The 26,183-nt window shown below is 37.6% G+C and overlaps 1 protein-coding gene across 1 annotated transcript in view; it reads right to left on the reverse strand.

Moving 5' to 3' along the window:
- suclg2 (succinate-CoA ligase GDP-forming subunit beta) overlaps positions 1-26,183 on the reverse strand; it is a 118,111-nt gene that overhangs the window by 71,546 nt on the left and 20,382 nt on the right. The window contains exon 2 of the mRNA XM_066698019.1: positions 21,958-22,099. Within this exon, the coding sequence (XP_066554116.1) occupies positions 21,958-22,099 (142 nt within the window). The remainder of the gene's footprint in view (positions 1-21,957; positions 22,100-26,183) is intronic.

The raw sequence follows: 26,183 nt of genomic DNA on the forward strand, positions 1-26,183 counted from the left end.
GCCATTTGTGCCCAATTTGTTTCTGTTACCATTTTCAGTACATATCTCGCACAATGCTCTAAAGCACATTTTTTGGATAAGTGGGAAAACTTTCAACCTAAGAAAGTGACATAAATCCCAAAGCTTCAGAAGCCTCTGTACAGGCAGACAATGGGAAATCCAGGATCCAACCCACTCTGCTTTAGCCAGGAATCTGAGAAGGGGTTCATGGAAGCATTGCCTTGATCTAAGCCAATCATGACAGTTTTTATGGAAGATGAACTGGGGATGAAGAAACTGCAACAGAGCCAGGCAGCTGGTTATGTGACTTGCAGTTAAGTATGGGGAAATGTGATCCTTAAGCTAATAAAGTCCAGTCTAATACAATTAAATGGGGGAGAAAAAAAAAGAAAAGAAAAAAGAAGCATAGAAGGAAAGGTAAAATGAAATCAAACCATCAAGGTGAACACTGGTGACTGGAAGTACATGTATTAGCAATATAACAATTGAAGCACAGAAATCTAAAGGGACCTGAGAAACCGTGATCATAGAAAGTCCACAATGATTTAAGAGCTGTCAGTGCGATAATGAACAACATGGAAACATTATTTACAATACAAAGTTGTGAAATACTAGTATTAAATTAAGTAACATAACCGTGTTCACTCAGTGGGATTAGTTATGGACACTCAAACGCAGACTTCCTGGTCAGAATCTGAAGTGCTTCTTTGAATATCAAAGCAGAGAAACCACACGACAAAACACAAGGAACACAGTCAAGAAGGTTGATGGATGTTTCAAACTAGAGGCTGTATTTTTCATAATGGGTGCACAGTAAGTCATTTTTTTTAAATTGAAGTTATCTGACAGATAGCAAAGGATAACCAACAGCTGTTGATTTATAACAACTGCATGAAGGATGCATCTCACAGGACACTCAACTGCAGGACAAAGACCTTAAGCATCCTATCTTTTAAGTTAATGTGTTTGGTTGACCCACTCTGTCGTGGTCTGTTTCTTTTAGTGAAAATCCCTTCAGGCAGTAAAGGGGACAGAAGAAAATACTATGAATCCAAATTACATAGTCATTCACGTATATACACACACAGAGACACAGACACGCACATATACATATGTATACACACAAACTGCATTGTACAAATAAAAGCCCTTTTTTATGGGTTTGTATGATGTGCACTAGGCTAAAATGTAATTTAAAATATTTCAGTAGAGAACATTTTGGTCAAAAGCCCTCCTTTAGCATCATTGAGAAGGAAAAAAAACAAACTAATCTGAGCACGTCTTATTCAAAGATCATCATGACAACGTACTGGGGAATGGTGTGAATGCAGTGGGTGCTATGATCACACCCTCAGAGGGAGAACATTGTATTAAATGTGTTTGGTGGTGATACAAAACTAAAACGTATCCATGTTTTTATGTGGCAAATAGTATTTATAATAGACATTTACATTTAAAAAAGTAACTGGTCACAAATTGTCACAAAACTGTAACAAATCCACTGACTTCCTCCTAAGATTTCTGCTCTAAATCCATTATCTCATTCTGCCTCCATACAGGTTTTGTGCCTGGTCCATGCGTTGGTTGCTTTGAGAGTCCAAACCTTTTTTAAAAGCAGCAGCATACTCAAGAACCTGACAGCAAGCATCAGACTCTTTATTTCTGCTAATACAAGAGTCCCCATCATCACTACACAGGCCACAACTTCTAAGAGCTATCAAAAAAGAAACAGATTGTCTATAGCAACTTTGGCAGAATCCCATCTCAATTTCTCATTAGAAATTAAATTAAAACATGTTTAAAAATGCACATTGATTTAAAGACTGATTCCAGGCAAACCAGGAAGAGGCTGCTGGCATGTCACAATACCTGGCACAATTACAATTTACTTTACTAAACAATAAATCAACAAGAGTGTGGAGTTTTCCAAATATTCTAAAAATATGTATGGTTTAGTAATGGGCTGTGTCTAGGGATCCGGGAGATCAGTGAAAGAAGCTGGGGAAGAAATGGAGAAACGTTTTGCAAAACGTTTCACAAAGTACCTCACAAGTAAACAAATGCCAGATACGTATTGTCATCCTGCTTCAGAAGAAACGAGACAAAGAAAATAGAGAATTATAGGCCCTTTAGTCTACTTCCCATCACATACAAAACATTTACAAAGGTACTATCACATTGCCTTCAAGAAAACCAGTGGCTTAAACATGAAGGAATATATTCAAGTTGTCCAAGAAGTATTAGAAAGATGTAGAGAAGAGGTTCCATTATGCCTGGGCTTTATCGACTATAAGAAAGAATTTGATTCAATATATGTATTTCCTACTAGAATTACACAACTCTGTATATCAGGATAAACTCAGGCCTCTCAGTGACTGACTCTTTGCCACACAGACTGTATATCAGGAAGGTTTGTCTTCAGACTTCAAAAAGGCTGGGACACACTGATATAATACACATTTTTGTAGTTTTATATTGTGAATCAACTAATACGGAATCCTTCCAATACTTTAACACCAGACAACCAGGGAAAATGTTTGATACCACTTTGCAGAAAATGCAGAAGATTAAAATGTCAAAGAAACATCTTCCAGAGATGCAAAGCAGGTCACCTTTTTAATCTGAAGAACTGAAAAATAAGAGTAAAGAAGAAGAGGGGAGCAAATAAGTAAGGAGAGTGACAGATGGCAACAATAACAATTCACAACACATACAGAACTTAAAGAACATTTAACTGCTCCCTCATTCCTTAGAGAGGATGGCTCATTTAGGGTAGGTTTGAGGACCAAAGCAGCGCTCACATTGCCAGTGACAGTTCTGTCTCCTTTATCAGCAATATGGTAAGACCATGGAATGTCATCACTTTAATTTGGTTGAGAGATACATTCTTTTGGAGAGGTTTCATTATCAGTCTTGGTTGTGGCATCTCCACAGATTATATTTTCATTCTAACACAGAAATAACAACATAAAAATGTAGGCTTACTAATGATGCCATATTTCACTCTGCAATGTAAAATTATAGTTGGTAAGTGGCTCAGACAGACAGTGGCATATCTAGGAGAGGGTCTTATCAAATTCTACTGTCACTAAAGATCTGACAGGTGATTCCTTGTTATGTATATACAGCTGACTCAAGAAACAATCTTTGGTAATGATTTCTCAAGAGATAGGTCTTACACTGACATGGTTGTACAAAAAAAAAATATATTTAAATGGTTTTTTTTTAAGCATATTCATACTTTCTGACTGTCATATTACTACATTATTAACCACATTCACTACCAAAGAAAAACAAAAAATCTCACTATTGCATTTTTTGGAACGGCTTAATGCTGGAAATTACACTCCTTCAGAGCCTGTCCCTACAAAGTAAAAAAATAGGCAATGGTCATTATATAATTACATTCTCATTTTAATTCAGATGTTTTCTCTTTCAGAGATACTAGGATACAAAATCAACTCCTATCATCACATTGATAATGATAATTATCCGTCAGGACTCCCAGGCAATTTGAAATTATTGTTGCATGTTTAAAACTATATTGTTTAAGACTATATTGTTATTTTAAAGACTTCTGAAAGCATACATCTGTATCAGCTCATCATCTGCCTGTATCAATCCACTGCTGGATGAAGGCCTCCACAAGATGTTTCCACTTGCTTCAAGAGTATCTCTATTCTGGATGACACCAGCAAATCTTATTTAATCTTCCCATCTTTTATTTGGTCATCTTCTAGGTATTTTTTAATCTCTTGGGATCCATTCTATAGTTGCTTTTGTCCATGTTTGTTTTGTTATTCTTGCAGTGTGTCCGGCCCATTGCCATTGCTTTCAGTGATGTCACATTTTTCTTTGTTCTCAAATCCATTCATTTGTTTTTCTGTCTCTTCTTGTTATTCCAAGCGTATATCTTTCCATGTTGCTTTGTATCGTGTACAGTTTCTATAACATTTTTGCATTTAGTGACCAGGTTTCCCAGCCAAAAGTGAGCACTGTTAGTATGCATTGAGCAAATGGGTTGATTTCAACAGCATGCGGGTTCGTCCAAATACAATGCATCCTATTTTCAATCTTGATTTCTTCAGAAATATCTCTGTCTGTGCTGGTTTGTTGTGCAAAATACATGTAACTTTTTTTGAATTAAAAAAATTATGTACATATGATGTTATGACTTGCTAAAGGACAAAATACCACATATTTCAATAAGCAATAATTATAAGCTTTTGCACATATACATGCGAAGCAGAAAGTTATCAGACATTCTTTTATAGCACAAGCTCAATCGCTATAACGGGCAGCAGACTCCTCCTGTATTAATGTCAGAAGGCATTAGTGGGCATTATTGCACTTAAATCAAATGCAAAGGCTTATTGCAAAATACACACCCACACATGCAATTTATATCTTCTTAACTTAAAGTGTCATTGGAGCTTTCTGTGGAATGAATAATGAAAAATACCTTTCATCATGTATCTTGTGTCACATAAACAGTCATTCAATGATTACTGAATAAGTAACACTTCATGTGATGCACCCAAAGGAGAACAGAAGTAAATTGGTATTTATCTTCTGTAAAGAATGGTCAAATGAAAAAATAATGTGTGACTGTCAGGCAGGGCTGGTCAGGGTGACCATATCTCTTAACCTGAAAAGATACTGCATACACAATATATGCATGTTTATTCTTCCCAAGAAGAGATAAAAAGCAGTCATGGAATATTTTTGCAATACATAAAATGAGACTAGCAGATAACCATGGCAAATACTGCTTGTTCACGGTTTGTTATTAGCCTACTGATTATATGATTATATAGCCTATATTGTGATGCCATGCCGGTAAATGAGGAAGCGGTCTCATAGGAGAAATTATATTTAAAAGTACTGTCCTTTCTATGGGATAGTATTTAATCCCAAGGAAAAGTTGATGTGGCGTAGAAATAATTTTGTATGTGTATGTGTACACAATTTATTAAACTCGATGTACACGAAAGCCAAGAATTACACAGTGAAAGATTACATTAAATTGGGAAAATAATAATAATAACCTATATACCCATTAACATTTAATCCTGCATTAATTCCAACATTTGCAGGAACAAGATCTAAACTGATTTATGGTTGTTGGCTGGCCAAGTTTTCTAAATAATGTATAACCGGCAGGTGCTGGGAATTGGCCTAGGCAAAGGCAAAGAGGTTATTGCACAAGTGCCAAAGACTCCATAAAATTACATTTAATTGAAACATTTTAGAATGTTGGTTTCTTATAAAAGTCAAATCAAATTGAGAGGCAAGTTATAGCCTTATTCCGTCCACCTTAACCTAGGTTACAATTAAAGTTTATTAAAACACATGAAAGGTAATTTTATTATGCAGACATGAAATCCATTCTGCTTCTGTCACACAATAACCTTGAAGAGCACAGAAATGTCAAGAGACTACACGACTTGACTGTGAATACGATTCACAGAGTATTCTATATCAAAACGTTACTTGGAGTTCAAATCTGTGTGTGCACGTGTGAATGTGTGTGCGTGTGTTCAACGGTTCCTAAATTCATGGACTGTGCATTGTTCATGATCTACCCAGAAGCATATCTGCGTTGGCAGGTAAAAATGCCAAGAAAGATAAACAAGCTATCAGTCATTGGATGTGACAGTCAGGACAAGATTTTCTTATAGGGATGGCCTTTCTGCCAGTCACCAAAGACAATCTGGGAATAGCAGTGTGCAAAAGACACCTGCAAGTCCTAGGGCAAAGCCTCTGTACTTTTCTTTCTTTGTTCTAAGATTAATCAAGGACAGTTAAGCTTTCATATCACATTAAGTTCAGGTAAGACTGCTAAGGTATAGATATAATAAATATGGATATATTCCTGGGTTGCTTGATAGCTCCATTATTTTGGGAGGAAAGTAGTGATTGCAGTTGGGTTTGTTGTTTTTCACAAAGGTAAACAAATAAACCATCAAAAAAACATTACACTACAGGTTTTAAAGTGGATGACATAATCTTCCACTTTTGTCACATCTGCGGATTTACAAAGCAATACAAAAACACATATAAAACACACATTGCATACATGTCCTATATATGAACATAGGATTATTAAAGGATTTATGGAAGTTGTGTGTGTATTGGATGTTAAATTAAATATACGGTTTGAATTTGATGTAGTAGCACCTTTGTGATATCCATCAACAGCAAAAAAAACACCCATTTGATCAGCAAAAAATGTAGCCTGTAGAATTAGTAAAGAAGTTACCAAATCAGTAGTTGTATTTTATTTTTGTATTATAATCAATTGAAAACAGACATAAAATACAGGGACATTGGGAAATAGAAAAGTTTCTTAAAAGGTACATTTCCATTGTAAGTGAAATGTAACAAACTATATTTGATACTTAACTTTGGTTCCCTTTGATATTACTTCAATGCACATTTAATATGGACAATCTGTAATAGGGCTGTGCGATGTGACCAAAATCTCATATCCTGAAATAGGTCCTTTCATATCCTGATTACGATACATATCACGATATAGCACATTTTCTGTAAAATGAGTGAAGTGTTATCGGCTTGGCATTGTGTACCTTGGGTCAAGTGTTAGCACCAACTCACAAAACCCCCGTTTCTCGACCGTGTAAATTGGGGCCATGTCTTTGTAGATGTAAGCCGTTATCTCCTTCCATCTTCGTGATTCTTTGCCATATGGTGTGCCGCGGACAAAGGCCTCTTGCAATGTCTGAGTCTGGAGTTTGGAGTACTTGACTGTACTCTTGTGGTTCTCATCCGTAGACTCTCTCCGTACTGTTTAGAATGATTCTTGTGGAGGTGGTAAAAGAGGTTAGTGGTGTTTGAGCCTGTTGTAGGGACTGGTCTGCAGCATATTTTGCAAAGTACGGTTTTCTGGTCCGTGTCAGACTTTTCGTACCCAAACCACGTCCATGCGACAGAAGTAGCCACTTTTAGGTACGAGCTCCTTGTTTTGTCTTGGCTGGTCGGAGTCCTTCTGTTCAGAATTAACCCGTTCTGTGTCAAGTTCACTCTCCTCCACGTCTGTCTGTGTTTCTGAATGCAAATTTCTTGCCTGCATCCAGCACATGTGGATGATCCGGGAAGAACGCCAAGCGTCGTCCAAATGACGAAAAATATTGCCGTAAAAAGTGGGATTTGCGACAACGAAATAAACGATAGAGCATAATATGAAACGATAGATGTTTTTCTATCATTACACGATATATATATCATCATATCGCACAGCCCTAATCTGTACCATTTAACCACATAGCTGAATAAAGTTGTCTTTTTTTTGTTATTTTATTATTTATTTTTTGTTTTGTCGCTGTTGTTAAAAACAACAGGTCCCATACTTTAAATCTAACCATTGATTAATATTGGTCCTGGAAACTCAGTAAGCAATCATTATAATACATATTAAATGTGTTCTTTCTGGCCTTTGCTCTTAGCTTTTTCCATTTTCTTAATATTTATTTAAGCAAAAATGTATTTCTCTCCATGGGATGAAGTTAATTTTGTAACCTAAACAAATCACATGAAATGGGACAAAGAACATCTATTTGTGTAGAATGAACAATTATGTCATACTGAGTCATTCACTTTTAGCAATAGTCACTGGGAACAACAACAACAACAAAAACAAAACAAGTTAACAAGAGCCAGGAGAGTACGAGAGCACACAGAGTCTTCAACTAGGGCACAAAATGGTCAGATGCTGTCTGTATTTGAAGCAGATAGTAGCAGCCACCAGATATGACCTACATTTTCTGCTCAGTACTGCCTTCTGGATCACACTGCTGTCAAAATTAATGCATATTTCCTTATGAAATTTGTTTTTATAATAATTTGACATTAATTAACAAATTAAAAGAGTGTATACAATGTTTTTTCTGATGATCAAATACTTTTTTGCTGAAGAATACCACTGTTTAAAGATAATTATGGAAGCACAGAGAGGATAATGTAAACTAAACTTTTAGGGAAGTCTTCTCTATTTTATTCAAAGAGATTTCATTTTGTTGAAAAGCTAAGGAGACTCTCAGTGAATGAAGGCTGCAAATCATAGCAGCTATTGTTAAACCTGCCACTGATGCAGACTGACCTCAGAAAACTGCATCTGACCTTTTGCAGATTATAACTCCCTGTCCTCTACAGTTTTCTTCTCTGTTCCAAAAACTTGCAACGTAAATCGATAAACAGTGAAGAGGAAGATGTTCCTTGCATCCGCTCGGTACACCTTGGGGCTTTGGAGACAAGTACGAAAAGAGGTGACTGAGGGTAAGAGAAGTTTACAAGCCTAGGATAGCCTGTGTTTAGGTGAATTGATCAGAAACTGAGGAGTAAAAAATAAAAGAAAGCAACAAATGTTAACCCTGAATTTAAAGTCAATTCCAAGATTTGGGGTTTAACACTTTGGTGTCAAACATTGTAGAGGCTGGTAGCTGACAATGTCAACATCCTTGTCTCGTTTGTCTGTTGTAAATGTTAATAGAATATTTATATCACCAAGACTATGACTCTCTTAACCACAGCCTTGTTATTCCAAAAAATAAAAGTTTTCTGTCCATGGCAAAAATGTAGTTATACAAACAAAAGTAAAAAAAAGCATTAGTCTCTGGTGTAAAAAGAGATGCCCTCTACTCAACTGCCCTCTGGCAAAAACAAGTTGAATATGGAAGGCTTAACATAGTATAAGTCAAAAACTTCAGTACGGTATGACCTCCAATATTACTGCAATTCAGACAGTGAGTTCATAAGACATCTCATGAGGAATACTGAGCAGCTCCACACCAAGGGCAGCCTTGAGGTGTGTAGGAGTACGTTGTTATATAGTCATGGAAGAGGTCAGCCTTGTCAACTTATTTATCTTAACAATGGACAAGGAAGTATTCAAATATTTATGTACTAGAATTCATGGGTTTATAGACTATCATCAGATTGGAATGAATAGCAATAGCCGTAAACTACCTACATTTATTCACTTCTTGGTGCTGTGGTAAAACCACTCAACTTTGACATCTATTTCTAGAAATTGTTACTGAACACCAAAGTTTGTTGTTCTCCTTAGACTTAAAATAGCCTCAACGTGTGTTCAGATTCTCAATGAAGTGTCATACCCACTGTGAAACATAGAGGTTGATTGGTATTGCTCTAGGGTTGATTTACATCCACCGGTCTTGGTGCCCTTGCCAGAACTGGATTACTAAATACATTTTAGCCAGTACCCCCTGTCAAGCAGGCACCCACTGTCAAGAAACTCAAGACTGGTTACAAACTGACTTTCCAACATAATAATGATCTAAGGAATATACTAATACATTGATAAGGGAGCACACAATCAGTTATTGACTTGTTTTCACTCAATCCAATAGGAAATGAGTGGAATTAATCATGACAAACTGGAGGACCTGGAATGGTTCTGCATGGAGGAGTGGTTACATATCCCTGTTGAGAAATTGAAGCACCTCCTCCACATTTTCAAAGCCAAAGTGGATTTACAAAATAAATCTGAACATTGTGTATTTAGATATACAGCTCTGGAAAAAAGAGAGACCACTCCAAGTTCAGAAATCAATGTTAAGTGGTCCCAATTATTTCCAGAGCTATATCTATCTATCTATATATATATATACATACACATACACACACACACACACACACACACACACTGGGATTGAGAAACTTTCAGTTCGACTTCATCATTGAATGTGGGGGGAAAAAACTGAAGATATATGGAATTAAATAAACAAACAAATAAATAAATACAATTCAAAATTTAAGAAGGGAAGTCTGATACAATATTGCAGTATGTTCAACATGTTCTTTTCAGTGCCATTCTACTTCAAAGACTTGCTGGTTTTCTAGTGGGCAGATCAAAGAACCCTCTGTGGTGCTAGAAGTGAAGGAAGGGTTTCTGGCCTGGAGGGTCAATGTGGTATATCATAGTTTTGTTGATTTATTTTTGTGTTTGATAAGATTTACTGTGTCTCATATTGACAAACACTGGCTGCCTGTCTTTATTAGGGCTGAACCAAGAGGGGGAAAATGATAAATCATAATATATGTTAATGTAATTAATATAATGCATACATTTATGGACATAAATGCCTCTCTTATGTATCTCGCAATCATGTACTTTCTTAGATGTGATTAAAAATACGACATGCCCTACAAGGCTCCAATGTACCAACACTACTACCAACACAATGAGAAACAATTAAAGTATAGCTTCAAGACTAATGCCCATTTCACAGCTCAACTGAAAAATGTATGTCATTCTACTGTACTACTGTATTTTGCAGACTTGAATTTTTGAAAATTAACAGTTGTTTTGGTTCACTCTGTTTACTGAACCGCCCCCCCATCCACATTTCTGGCAAATAAATGCCACAGAGCTGTTTGTAGGAAGGGATTGTTCATGAGATGATCACTGAAGAACACATACACTCACCTAAAGAATTATTAGGAACACCATACTAATACTGTGTTTGACCCCCTTTCGCCTTCAGAACTGCCTTAATTCTACGTGCCATTGATTCAACAAGGTGCTGAAAGCATTCTTTAGAAATGTTGGCCCATATTGATAGGATAGAATCTTGCAGTTGATGGAGATTTGTGGGATGCACATCCAGGGCACGAAGCTCCCGTTCCACCACATCCCAAAGATGCTCTATTGGGTTGAGATCTGGTGACTGTGGGGGCCAGTTTAGTACAGTGAACTCATTGTCATGTTCAAGAAACCAATTTGAAATGATTCGACCTTTGTGACATGGTGCATTATCCTGCTGGAAGTAGCCATCAGAGGATGGGTACATGGTGGTCATAAAGGGATGGACATGGTCAGAAACAATGCTCAGGTAGGCCGTGGCATTTAAACGATGCCCAATTGGCACTAAGGGGCCTAAAGTATGCCAAGAAAACATCCCCCACACCATTACACCACCACCACCAGCCTGCACAGTGGTAACAAGGCATGATGGATCCATGTTCTCATTCTATTACGCCAAATTCTGACTCTACCATCTGAATGTCTCAACAGAAATCGAGACTCATCAGACCAGGCAACATTTTTCCAGTCTTCAGCTGTCCAATTTTGGTGAGCTTGTGCAAATTGTAGCCTCTTTTTCCTATTTGTAGTGGAGATGAGTGGTACCCGGTGGGATCTTCTGCTGTTGTAGCCCATACGCCTCAAGGTTGTACGTGTTGTGGCTTCACAAATGCTTTGCTGCATACCTCGGTTGTAACGAGTGGTTATTTCAGTCAAAGTTGCTCTTCTATCAGCTTGAATCAGTCGGCCCATTCTCCTCTGACCTCTAGCATCAACAAAGCATTTTTGCCCACAGGACTGCCGCATACTGGATGTTTTTCCCTTTTCACACCATTCTTTGTAAACCCTAGAAATGGTTGTGCGTGAAAATCCCAGTAACTGAGCAGATTGTGAAATACTCAGACTGGCCCGTCTGGCACCAACAACCATGCCACGCTCAAAATTGCTTAAATCACCTTTCTTTCCCATTCAGACATTCAGTTTGGAGTTCAGGAGATTGTCTTGACCAGGACCACACCCCTAAATGCATTGAAGCAACTGCCATGTGATTGGTTGGTTAGATAATTGCATTAATGAGAAATTGACCAGGTGTTCCTAATAATCCTTTAGGTGAGTGTATACCATGAATAAAAGTAACATTTTCTATCAAATCTACAGCACTGTGAACTGTAAAGCATCTATAATAAAACACCTAATTTAGAGTAAACACTGTAAAAAATAGCAACATTAGATCTACTACCTTAAAAAGCCACAGAAATGTTAGCTAAGCGGCAAAGCCCTTATTGTGAATTAAGGTAATGCACAACACATTATATCAATATTGCACAGCTGCCAAATATCTGAAATTAGATTTTGATTTGTGAGGTTCCTGAAAGCAGCTTATATTCTTTGAAATGTATTTACAAAAATAATTTAAAACACATCGCAGTTGTTTAACCATATAAACACAAATCAGTACTGCGATTACTGTTCTTTATGATCCATAAACTGGATGAAATTCATATATTACAGGCCATTTATTTGTATTTATTTTACTTTTTACAGGATACGTTTCTGCTCCTCCAGAAGGAGAGCTCGGATTCTGTTGGTTACATTGGGCAGACATGAATTGTATCTATTGGCTACTTGAGACTCCTCTGTAAGCATTACTAATGAGTCTAATAACTACACCATGTTGATGTATTTATTTTTATTCTGAAATGTGATATTGCAGTGCCCAACAGAAAGAGGTAACCCCTAACCCTAGGCCAAAGAAAAATGCTTCCGTAGTTTAATCCCCTATATTTTATTATCTTGCAACATTTATCCTATTTAGCACAATCTATTAGCACAAATCACTTGGGGAACTAAACTGTGCGTTTTTTTTTAATATATACTCCCTGAAAAAATAAGTCATATTAAATATTACATTGAAATTTAGCAGTTAGCCAAGAACTATATAGTATGCATATGCATAACAGAGAACATATTTTATCAAGAGACCAAACAAGAAGCGTCGATACTGAAAGGAAAAATAAGAACATCCTGCATTGCTAACAACACCATGTGGTCCATGGAAGGAAGACAGATGGGTTAGACTGAACAGAATTGTGGCTTGAAACTGAAACATTGAATATGGAGGGGGTTTGGTTTAAGGTTTTAAATAATGAAATGGATTAAACCTAATTCTCTAAATCTCAGACACAGTTTCTATTTATTTATGTATATTGATATATCGCATATAGCTATAGATAATGAGCTCAATATCAGGGATCTTTAAACAATTTAATTCAAAAAAACATATTGGGTTTTAGAACATGTAGTTGCACTGCTCTAGGGGAAAATGCATGTGGAAACCTTATGACCATTTTAAAATTAGGTTCACACAATTACTAAGAGTGACAGTTATTGCAACAGACCAATTGAAAATATACACCAATCAGCCATAACATTATGACCACCTGCCTAATATTTTGTATGTCCCCCTTTTGCCGCCAAAACAGCCCTGACCCATGGAGGCATGGACTCCACTAGACCTCTGAAGGTGTGCTGTGGTATCTGGCACCAAGACGTTAGCAGCAGATCCTTTAAGTCCTGTAAGTTGCGAGGTGGGGCGTCCATGGATCGGACTTGTTTGTTGAGCACATCCCACAGATGCTCGATTGGATTGAGATCTGGGGAATTTGGAGGCCAAGTCAACATCATTAACTCATTGTTGTGTTCCTCAAACCATTCCTGAACCATTTTCGCTTTGTGGCAGGGTGCATTATCCTGCTGAAAGAGGCCAATGCCATCAGGGAATACCGTTTCTATGAAAGGGTGTACATGGTCTGCAACAATGATTAGGTAGGTGGTACGTGTCAAAGTAACATCCACATGAATGGCAGGACCCAAGGTTTCCCAGCGGAACATTGCCCAAAGCATCACACTGCCTCCTCCGGCTTGCCTTCTTCCCATAGTGCATGCTGGTGCCATGTGTTCTCCAGGTAAGAGACACATATGCACCCAGCCATCCACGTGATGTAAAAGAAAACGTGATTCATCAGACCAGGCCACCTTCTTCCATTGCTCCGTGGTCCAGTTCTGATGCTCACATGCCCATTGTAGGTGCTTTCGGCAGTGGACAGGGGTCAGCATGGGCTGGTTCACCGCTTTTCCTTCCTTGGACCACTTTTGATAGGTACTGACCACTGCAGACCGGGAACACCCCACAAGAGCTGCAGCTTTGGAGATGCTCTTACCCAGTTGTCTAGCCATCACAATTTGGCCCTTGTCAAAGTCACTCAGATCCTTACGCTTGGCCATTTTTCCTGCTTCTAACACATCAACTTTGAGGACAAAATGTTCACTTGCTGCCTAATATATCCCACCCACTGACAGGTGCCATGATAACAAGATTATCAGTGTTATTCACTTCACCTGTCAGTGGTCATAATGTTATGGCTGATCGGTGTACATTAAGTTGACGTTATAGCAAAACAATAAAACAAAATAATAAAGTGAAGTCCCGTTCCCTCAGATCCCATAATTTCAGTTTGTGTACAAGTGTTGTTCTCCTACTGCATTTCTACAACCACTGCAAGCCCTCATCCAAATAGATGCATATTACCATTATTATATAATCTACATTTGAACATCACAGATCTGCTTAATGCAGAAATGAAAGATGAAAGGCAAAATCTCTCGTTTGTTTCTGGTAAACTACTTATGATTTATATATACGATGCCAAGTTTCAGCTTCCTTTAAGGTTGTTAGCTCAGTTAGATTTTCTGACTATTTATGACTCAACTTTCACATAAGCTTTTATTTCATTACTGTCCATTTTCTTGGCATATATTTCATTTTAGTGAAATTAAGGACAGTAATAAAAGCACATGCAGCATTCAAAGAAAATACCTCACCACAGCCACTGCTGAAATCAAATCTGTGTGTGTGTGTGTGTGTGTGTGTGTGTATATACATACATACATAAACACACACTCACACACTATCTTCATGCATTTTAATTCCTGCATATAAGGCAGCAAAATAAGAATATTTTCAAAGTGGTTGTAGACTTTCTTTAGGCATGGAATATAAATGTATGCTTGAACATTGTAACTATATAAAAGGAACAGCAGAGAGGTGCAAAACGCATCCATCCACACAAATGGCTGCCTGAATCCTTCTGGGACTTGGGGGTGCAACTAATCTTAAGAAAATCATAATACACAAATGAAGGAGTGCAAGTAAATTCATATGAAATACAAATCAAAGTGCATACCACAACATAATAGAAAATGTATAATTGAATACACTGTGCCATGCAACTAATGCATGGATTCCTTGTAGCGCATACAAAATGAAAAAACAGCTCCAATATCAGCCTTATAGAGCGATTTATAAGTCCTCATATATTCAGCAAACATATTTTGACAGCTACATAGAATTAATTTTAACTTACGTAATTTTAGGTTTGTGAAGTGTAGTAAATGTGTTGAAATTGTGGTTTTAAAAATACATGTTTTTCCACAATCTTCCATTGGGAGTTGTGTCCCTGAATGCACAGCTGATTAATCAATATTTTCTCAAATCTATTGGAGATATCAGATATTCATAAATACCATTAAAATTTCATTCAGTAACATGAGAGTAGTAGCCTATATGTTTCCCTGTGCAATTCATATAAGCCACAAATTAGTTTAATTTGAAAATATTAAACTTAATAAATTCAAATCATCGATCAAATCATGGATCATACAGTACATTTCCAAAGGTTATTTTCTTACCATATTGAATAGAGGACACTGAAGTTCAAAGTAGGCCTGGATGTAACAGAATTATGATATAAAATACAATCTTTTTTAAAATAATGCAGATTGTGTCACATATTCACACCTGAATGTTTATAAGGCATGTTAATGACATTGCATTTCCAGATTATGCTGTATTTTGACATATCGTGTTTGAAACCTCTCTAATAAGTACACAGGAGATTTCACTGCTATGCATAAAACAGAATACTTTACTTTGAATATTCATATTACTGCAATTTGAATGAATACATTCATTTTTCTTGTTAATTGCAATTCTGCTTTAATGAGACTTCTCACCTAAATAACCTTAATCTCTAAAAGAAGATGTCAATTTATGAAATTAAAGATTCAGAGGGACAACTTACATGAAAAAGCAGGTGCTTTATTTCAAAAGACAAATTATAACAGAATGGGACACAACAATTGACTACATATTGACAATACGTTGTTTAATTATGAAGGGATGACATTGGTCTGTCATGAATCTGGAGGAGTTTTGGGCTTTGTAATCATAAAACCTGGGATATCAAAGTTAAGAAGGTATAAACTCAAGGACATATTACTTTTTCAAAGATTTACATAGATGTTTTTTCAATAGCATTGTAATTCATCATTTAAATATAGGTGATGCCATTACAAGAATGCTTTGACACAAAAATATTTAAAATATATTAATAAAACCCTGGGCAATGGCATTTCATTGGCACTAAATTGATCTGCCATAAATTAGCATATTATACACTCACCTAACGGATTATTAGGAACACCATACTAATACTGTGTTTGACCCCCTTTCGCCTTCAGAACTGCCTTAATTCTACGTGGCATTGATTCAACAAGGTGCTGAAAGCATTCTTTAGAAATGTTGGCCCATATTGATAGGATAGCATCTTGCAGTTGATGGAGATTTGTGGGATGCACATCCAGGGCACGAAGCTCCCGTTCCACCACATCCCAAAGATGCTCTATTGGGTTGAGATCTGGTGACTGTGGGGGCCAGTTTAGTACAGTGAACTCATTGAAATGATTCGACCTTTGTGACATGGTGCATTATCCTGCTGGAAGTAGCCATCAGAGGATGGGTACATGGTGGTCATAAAGGGATGGACATGGTCAGAAACAATGCTCAGGTAGGCCGTGGCATTTAAACGATGCCCAATTGGCACTAAGGGGCCTAAAGTGTGCCAAGAAAACATCCCCCACACCATTACACCACCACCACCAGCCTGCACAGTGGTAACAAGGCATGATGGACCCATGTTCTCATTCTGTTTACGCCAAATTCTGACTCTACCATCTGAATGTCTCAACACAAATCGAGACTCATCAGACCAGGCATCATTTTTCCAGTCTTCAACTGTCCAATTTTGGTGAGCTTGTGCAAATTGTAGCCTCTTTTTCCTATTTGTAGTGGAGATGAGTGGTACCCGGTGGGGTCTTCTGCTGTTGTAGCCCATCCGCCTCAAGGTTGTACGTGTTGTGGCCTCACAAATGCTTTGCTGCATACCTCGGTTGTAACAAGTGTGTATTTCAGTCAAAGTTGCTCTTCTATCAGCTTGAATCAGTCAGCCCATTCTCCTCTGACCTCTAGCATCAACAAGGCATTTTCGCCCACAGGACTGCCGCATACTGGATGTTTTTCCCTTTGCACACCATTCTTTGTAAACCCTAGAAATGGTTGTGCATGAAAATCCCAGTAACTGAGCAGATTTTGAAATACTCAGACCGGCCCGTCTGGCACCAACAACCATGCCACGCTCAAAATTGCTTAAATCACCTTTCTTTCCCAATTCAGACATTCAGTTTGGAGTTCAGGAGATTGTCTTGACCAGGACCACACCCCTAAATGCATTGAAGCAACTGCCATGTGATTGGTTGGTTAGATAATTGCATTAATGAGAAATTGAACAGGTGTTCCTAATAATCCTTTAGGTGAGTGTATGAACATGTATTAAATATGAAATCCAAGAGTAAAACTGTAATCACCATATTTGACCATAGGTTGGTTTGTATCATACATACAGTGGGGGAAAAAAGTATTTGATCCCCTGTTGATTTTGTACGTTTACCCACTGACAAAGAAATGATCAGTCTATAATTTTAATGGTAGGTGTATTTTAACAGTGAGAGACAGAATAACAACAAACAAATCCAGAAAAACGCATTTCTAAAAAGTTATAAATTGATTTGCATGTTAATGAGGGAAATAAGTATTTGATCCCCTATCAATCAGCAAGATTTCTGGCTCCCAGGTGTCTTTTATACAGGTAACGAGCTGGGATCTTAAAGGGAGTGCTCCTAATCTCAGCTCGTTACCTGTATAAAAGACACCTGTCCACAGAAGCAATCAATCAATCAGATTCCAAACTCTCCACCATGGCCAAGACCAAAGAGCTGTCCAAGGATGTCAGGGACAAGATTGTAGATCTACACAAGGCTGGAATGGGCTACAAGACCATCGCCAAGCAGCTTGGTGAGAAGGTGACAACAGTTGGTGCGATTATTCGCAAATGGAAGAAACGCAAAACAACTGTCAGTCTCCCTCGGTCTGGGGCTCCATGCAAGATCTCACCTCGTGGAGTTTCAATGATCATGAGAACGGTGAGGAATCAGCCCAGAACTACACGGGAGGATCTTGTTAATGATCTCAAGGCAGCTGGGACCATAGTCACCAAGAAAACAATTGGTAATACACTACACCATGAAGGACTGAAATCCTGCAGCGCCCACAAGGTCCCCCTGCTCAAGAAAGCACATGTACAGGCCCATCTGAAGTTTGCCAATGAACATCTGAATGATTCAGAGGAGAACTGGGTGAAAGTGTTGTGGTCAGATGAGACCAAAATCGAGCTCTTTGGCATCAACTCAACTCGCCGCGTTTGGAGGAGGAGGAATGACCCCAAGAACACCATCCCCACCGTCAAACATGGAGGTGGAAACATTATGCTTTGGGGGTGTTTTTCTGGTAAGGGGCCAGGACAACTGCACCGCATCAAAGGGACGATGGACGGGGCCATGTACCGTCAAATCTTGGGTGAGAACCTCCTTCCCTCAGCCAGGACATTGAAAATGGGTCGTGGATGGGTATTCCAGCATGACAATGACCCAAAACACACACAAGGCAACAAAGGAGTGGCACAAGAAGAAGCACATTAAGGTCCTGGAGTGGCCTAGCCTGTCTCCAGACCTTAATCCCATAGAAAATCTGTCGAGGGAGCTGAAGGTTCCAGTTGCCAAACGTCAGCCTCGAAACCTCAATGACTTGGGAGAGGATCTACAAAGAGGAGTGGGACAAAATCCCTCCTGAGATGTGTGCAAACCTGGTGGCCAGCTACAAGAAACGTCTGACCTCTGTGATTGCCAACAAGGGTTTTGCCACCAAGTACTAAGTCAAAGGGGTCAAATACTTATTTCCCTCATTAACATGCAAGTCAATTTATAACTTTTTTGAAATGTGTTTTTCTGGATTTTTTTGTTGTTATTCTGTCTCTCACTGTTAAAATACACCTACCATTAAAATTATAGACTGATCATTTCTTTGTCAGTGGGCAAACGTACAAAATCAGCAGGGGATCAAATACTTTTTTCCCCCTCACTGTATGTGGAAATATACAGCTCAAGCACATTTGCCTAAGTGAACCAATTCAAGTTTTGTAAAGTAATATTTTAAATTCTGTTTTCTATTAACCAACTAACAAGTCTGAAAGTCAACTTCAGTTTCTACATGAATGTGCTCTTTTATGACTGAATTGAACCATTAACATGATTAAACGAGATCTGTGATGCTGTATAAACCAAAGACAATGCTGGAGGGTGCTGCGTTAGTGTTATTTAATGTGACACCATGTTCATTATGAAAAATAAAGTCAAGTGAATTGCCACTTACTTTCCTGAAAAGCAAATGCTCAAACCAAAGAAACACTTGAAATTTAACATTTTTTAATAGCACAGCATCAGCCATTATGTTTGTGCTTCCTTAAACACTTATTATCATCATTATTATATAAGGGTTAATTTTCCATTACTTGGTTTGGTGTTCACATACAATGCACATGCTATCAATCTAGTTCAACATTTTAAGTAAATATATTTCAACCGAATGTTTACAATCTCCTGCAAGTAGATCTCTGCTTCAAAAAAAAATTGGCAGATGTGCAAGATACCTCAGATGCAAAGAAAAATCTGTATTATGTGGATGTAAAGTCTGGTGCAAATCCATCAAGATTTATTCAACAGATGCATCTGTCAACAGGTTTATGAGATACAAAGAGCAGCCAAAAATCACTCTCTGAGTTTTGTTTAAAGAGATTTTTTTGTGAAAAGAGAAAAGAAATATCATAATTTATATTCATTACATTGGGCTGCATTTCATGTGTAAAAATGGTTAGCCATCCGAGCTAGATCTGAAAGGTAGATATTCACATTTGATTAGATGACATATTACCTTCAAAAATAAAATAAATAAAACAGGGGTAGGCTGCATGTCTTCTTGGTAGAACATTCTGATCTTTATATAGCCCTATCTTACAGGGAAAACGCAAACAAACAAAAATAAATAAATAAATACATGTTCTGTCTTTTCTTTTTGTATTATTATAAATCCCAAAGTAGCTAACCCTCTTTATAACCTAGTTTATTCTTGGAACTCGTTCTTTCTTTCCTCCTCTTACAAAACAAATACCTCTCTTCTGTTGTAATGAAAAATTACTTTTTTCTGCAAGAGATAAACTGTAGCTCCAACAAAGCAAAATAAATATTTCCAGCAATTTAATTGATATAAACATTTTATCTCAAGGAAATTGTATATTTATTTTATTTGTACTTTTTATTTTTTATTTTATTTTTTACAAATCAACAATATTTTGCTGGATAAATGGTTTCTGAAACAACAATCCTGAAGACAACCCACACTTGTAATTGACATGCAAGTTGAGAAAGCTTGTGGGTAGCTCCCTATTTTAAACCTTTAAACACATGTATTATAACTCCAGTAAAAAATATATATATTGGAATGTTTATACGTTACCTTCCCAGTCTATACATAAATAATTTGGTCATATGATTGCACTCCTACACATGTTTGGAGTAGTGCAGGGAAGAACAGTATTATCACATCCCTTAACATGACTGATGAAGTCTACATTGGGCCTGCTGCTCTGACTGGTAGATTACTTAACAAGAAAAGCTCAAATATTTCTAATATCTGACCTCCTTAATTCCTAATTTGCTCTCTTTTCAATTGGAAGGATATGTAAGGTTTTGATGAAAATTATACATTAAGTTATTCAAAGTAAAATCATAAATGTATTACATTTTAACTTCATGCATCAGATCACATGCAAGCATTCCACAATGTTTTCCACAGATGAGAGTTCTAAACCTCCTGTATTTACTGAGAGTTCTATCCATTTGCTTCGTTATAACAGGTTTCAGTCTTTAACACGGTACACAGTCCTTTATTTAAAACATTTCAGCTTACAGGAAAAAGCAGAAAACTCATAGCATAATTTAAGTATCAGAGTTTCCGATTCAAAACTATTTTTAAAATACTTACTTCCTCGTCTTACCATCACCCTCTCTATATTTTTTCATCCGTAACACTTTCAAATGCCTATTTAGTCTAAAAAGCTAAGTGGCAAAGTCAATCACAATCCACTTTATAAAGTCTGCCCTCAAAAGTGTATCTCCAGAAGTAGCTCCAATTAAGTTGTCAGATTCATGGTTTAATGGTTAAGTAAGCTCAACAGATAGAATATATTCAATGTGGGTAAGCGCCCAGTAGTAACAGCCAGAGACAATTCATTTCCTGTGTCTTGCTTGGGCACCTCAGCTTTCCCTTGGCCCAGAGCAGTGTAATCTCAGGAGAAATTATGTCATTTTCTTTGATGGTGATTCAAGATGGTGAACTATAGTGACAGGTCCAAGTGGAGACCTTTATCAAATTCACTGATACTTCCAGTTACATTTTATTCAAATTTTTCAAGAAAAAAAATGTGAAACAAGTGCAGATGCACAGAACTGTGACAGGCAATGATTCTTGTATTGTTAAGCATACTAGAGACTCTGCATCTCCAGTCCTCCATATTCTGCGTCCATAATTCAGATGGAAATAATTTCTGTACCTGGGTCCGGTTGTGTAATTGGCCTCCTCTACTGTATACTCTTAGTTGAAACTCCCAAGAACTAGAGATGCTTAAACTCTTCCCCTAAGAAGCCTTACATCCTTTGTTGCAGTATTGAGACCAACAGAGAGTGCAATTATTAAGAGGGATTTTCTTTAAACGGCATTACACAGGGTATGGACACAGATTTTCTGCTGGCCTAATTTGCAGTTTCACCACAGACCTGAACATCACTATGATTTAAATACATTTTCCTGCCACTACACATCACTGAAGTTAAGCTTTCGAAGCTTTCATGTGATGGCATTCCCTGCCGAGATGTAGCATAAGTAGCAGTGATTCCAAAAGGGTAACAATAAAAAGTGATTCTGGTCTGTTTATGGATAGAATTAATAATAACATCAATAGGACAAATCTGTAGGGAGACAAAGATCTTTTAGTGGGTAATGTATTACTTAAGTAGTATTACCAAACTCCTGTAAAATTCATACTCACTTAGCCTTTTAGCAGCTTCCAAGGCATCAGGGCCAGTATTGGCCACAAAAAACTTCTGAACAGTCACACCGCAGTCCTGCATTAGCTTCTTGCTCTGGTACTCCTGAAGATTTAGCCATCGTCTGGGGTTAATCCGGACTGACTGCAGGGAAAGGAAATAAATAATTTATTAATAAATATATTCAACACTGAATTAGACACACACACACATATATATATATATATTATATATATATATATATATATATAATGTGTGTGTGTGTCTAATTCAGTGTTGAATATACGAAGCTCCCGTTCCACCACATCCCAAAGATGCTCTATTGGGTTGAGATCTGGTGACTGTGGGGGCCAGTTTAGTACAGTGAACTCATTGTCATGTTCAAGAAACCAATTTGAAATGATTCGACCTTTGTGACATGGTGCATTATCCTGCTGGAAGTAGCCATCAGAGGATGGGTACATGGTGGTCATAAAGGGATAGACATGGTCAGAAACAATGCTCAGGTAGGCCGTGGCATTTAAACGATGCCCAATTGGCACTAAGGGGCCTAAAGTGTGCCAAGAAAACATCCCCCACACCATTACACCACCACCACCAGCCTGCACAGTGGTAACAAGGCATGATGGATCCATGTTCTCATTCTGTTTACGCCAAATTCTGACTCTACCATCTGAATGTCTCAACAGAAATCCAGACTCATCAGACCAGGCATCATTTTTCCAGTCTTCAACTGTCCAATTTTGGTGAGCTTGTGCAAATTGTAGCCTCTTTTTCCTATTTGTAGTGGAGATGAGTGGTACCCGGTGGGGTCTTCTGCTGTTGTAGCCCATCCGCCTCAAGGTTGTACGTGTTGTGGCTTCACAAATGCTTTGCTGCATACCTTGGTTGTAATGAGTGGTTATTTCAGTCAAAGTTGCTCTTCTATCAGCTTGAATCAGTCAGCCCATTCTCCTCTGACCTCTAGCATCAACAGGGCATTTTCGCCCACAGGACTGCCGCATACTGGATGTTTTTCCCTTTTCACACCATTCTTTGTAAACCCTAGAAATGGTTGTGCGTGAAAATCCCAGTAACTGAGCAGATTGTGAAATACTCAGACCGGCCCGTCTGGCACCAACAACCATGCCACGCTCAAAATTGCTTAAATCACCTTTCTTTCCCATTCAGACATTCAGTTTGGAGTTCAGGAGATTGTCTTGACCAGGACCACACCCCTAAATTCATTGAAGCAACTGCCATGTATTTGGTTGGTTAGATAATTGCATTAATGAGAAATTATATATATATATATATATATATATATATTATATATATTATATATAGGCCTATACACACACACACAGTATGTGGATACATTTATATCAGATACCACAGAGATTTACTTTCTTCTTTTGCAAGTGTAATGAAAACTCAAAGGAGACAGCAGAGCCAGGCTAAAACTGTTGGCTCAGCAGGCCAAACTGCTGTCGACTCCAGCTGTTATTGCCGTTAAAGAGACATTCAGTTTTAACATTGAATGCCTGCCTTAATGTGACATTTTGGTTAATATGTTAGAATGACCATTATCTCGGATGGGGTACTAGTGATGCAGTATTTGTAAGGGCGTGAAACAATCAAAGCTAAGTTTTGTCAAAATGAACAAAAAAGTAATTGCATTAAAAAAAAAAAAATCTAAAAAAATGGCAGTAAACAGTAAGGACATTACAAACTACAAAAATAGCTCTAAATAAAGAGAAGAAAACTAAATGAATAGGAGTAGGTAGTAAGATAAGTAATTAGTCATACACCCCAGACACCTGAATGAATTTATATTCACAACAAGCAATACAAATAAGGAAAAGGGTAAAACACAGTTCAGTAGAACAATCTGGGTGAGGTGGCATTGAAAATGCAGCAAATGGGAAAAGTGCCAGACACACCGATTAGTGTGGTATGTACTTAAGTAGCAGTACAAAATTGATTTTGTAAATATGTGTAGAAATAATGTTTAGACATTCTCATCACATAGTTTTATAGGCATGTTAGTTTATAGATCGTCTTTTCACCTCTCCTTCCAGGGAAGCATATCCTCATGGTTAGCATCTGTTAGTTTATTGCTTGATTGTATGTTTGTATCCTGTAAGGATTTAGCTCTGAGGCCCAACTCTAATCTTCCAGAAACCTTACATGAACACAGTCTTTAAACTGAAACCTTAATCCAGTACTTTCACTTGGTGGATAACCCAATCCCAAGCCAACCCATAGCCCTAGTCCATACCTAACCTTACTGTAACCCTACAGTTAAAATCTGATTGCAACCATACCTTTACCCCTAGCTCTTTATCAAGAGTTCAGCATTAGCCTCTAAATCCCAAACCTGTAGCCTAACCTTTCTCACAGGAAATATCCAAAGCCTAGATTCAATAGCCTTGATTAACTAGCTGCGGCCATGCCGAGCACAGGATGTGTTCTCTGGAGGATGGCCATGGACTGTGAAAAACGAGCGTAGCCTTATTTTGCCAAGACACCCCTTCCTGAGGTGCATGCATACCGGTGGTGTTGGATCCCCAGCTCTGTAATCTTAAAACGATTTCCAACCTCTACCTAACCTAGTCCAAACTCAGCCTTAACAACTATGCGTTCATAACAAACTAATCCCAAACAATAAGCGTCTGATCTTTGGTGTTTTGACCGGGGGCCAGAGACAATTCATACTTTTAATAATAAAACTAAGCATTAGTTTCAATGCAGTCAGTTATCTATTGAAATAGACAATAGGCATGAGACAATGAATCACGACTTTAACCCCCCTTTTCAATTGTGTTGCAATTCTGGAGCACTGTCCAAACAAGCCTTAGGACACTATTTCTGCACTACAGGAGGTATACGTTATGTGAAACCAAGTGGATAGAAAAAGGTCTGACAAAATATAACTTAAATATGTTTTAAAGGAAATTGTACTTTATGTAATTCACAAATACCATAATTTGTGTTCTGTCAGAATGATATGTACAAATATACAGACACTACATTCATTTAAAATATTAAACAAAAAATGTAATATCCCTGATTGAATACAGCACATACTGCAGGTGTGAATTATATAAACGCAGCTATTGAACTATTTGAAAAATATCTCAAAAGGTACACTAGTCTCAGCCTGGTCAGTACTTGGAAGACCTTTGTAAAAAAATCTGTCTGTTGCTGGAAGTGCTGGGGGATCAGTAGGTGCCACTCTTCTCTCCACACCAGACATCCTGTCAATATGTTGACAGAGGAGACTGCAGGAAGTGCCTTCTCATGGAAGAGAACAGGATATTTTAGCACTATTCACTGTAAGAGTAACAGAATTATCACTGTTTCACTGCTAAGTGTAAAGCAGGTAAGATCAAATGCTAAGCAATATTTAATTCTGAACAATTAGCAGTCTAATTCTAGAGAATAAATACTTAAATTGATGTACACAACATGACAGCTGATTTAACCGAACAATACTTTGAGACTTCCAAAATTTGACATGGACAAGGTAGAAACTGAAGAGGCTACAGGAAAAGTTGCTCACGGCTTTACAGAAATTAAAGGCTGTGAATCATCCATGTAAAAACTTACCATGATGACAAATTAAGTAAACTAATTGGACCATGCATAATGAGAGTTGCACTGGGCCAAGAACAGACCCCTGAGGGACTCCATGGGTTACAGCAGATAGTCACGATTTTAAGAAACCAAAGGAATCAAAAAATAAATAAAACAAGTACAATCTTTAAGTTAGGTCAAGAGCACAAATGAGAAAAGGCGTTCTGTAATGTGTGTGTAAGATACAAGATACATTGTAGTACAGTCTGTCGGTGGTTTCTAAAACCATTATTTATTTATTTTTAAGCTGGAGACCCCAACTCCCCTTGTGCAGAGTGAGCATTGAGATGTGGAGGTTATTTGGTTATTATAGGATTGTGTCCCTTCAGCCTGAAATGGTTGGAAATGAGTTACAAGACACATAAAACTTTCTAGGAGGCTGTTACTAACACTGTAAATATACCTATAAGAATACAAATCAATGGGTTGAGTTATTCATGGAAATAAATATATTGCAACACTGAGCTATACATTACAACTATGTCACGTCAGTGCATTTGAGACCATTTTAGTTTCATTCAACTTTCCAGTAAAAGCACAAGTGAGAGCCCTTCTGTTCATGCGATAGTACTGTAAGCAGGGACGTTTCTAGAATTAGGGGGGGCACTCT

This window comes from Amia ocellicauda, chromosome 3 (genome assembly GCF_036373705.1).
Source record: "Amia ocellicauda isolate fAmiCal2 chromosome 3, fAmiCal2.hap1, whole genome shotgun sequence".
NCBI lineage: Eukaryota > Metazoa > Chordata > Actinopteri > Amiiformes > Amiidae > Amia > Amia ocellicauda.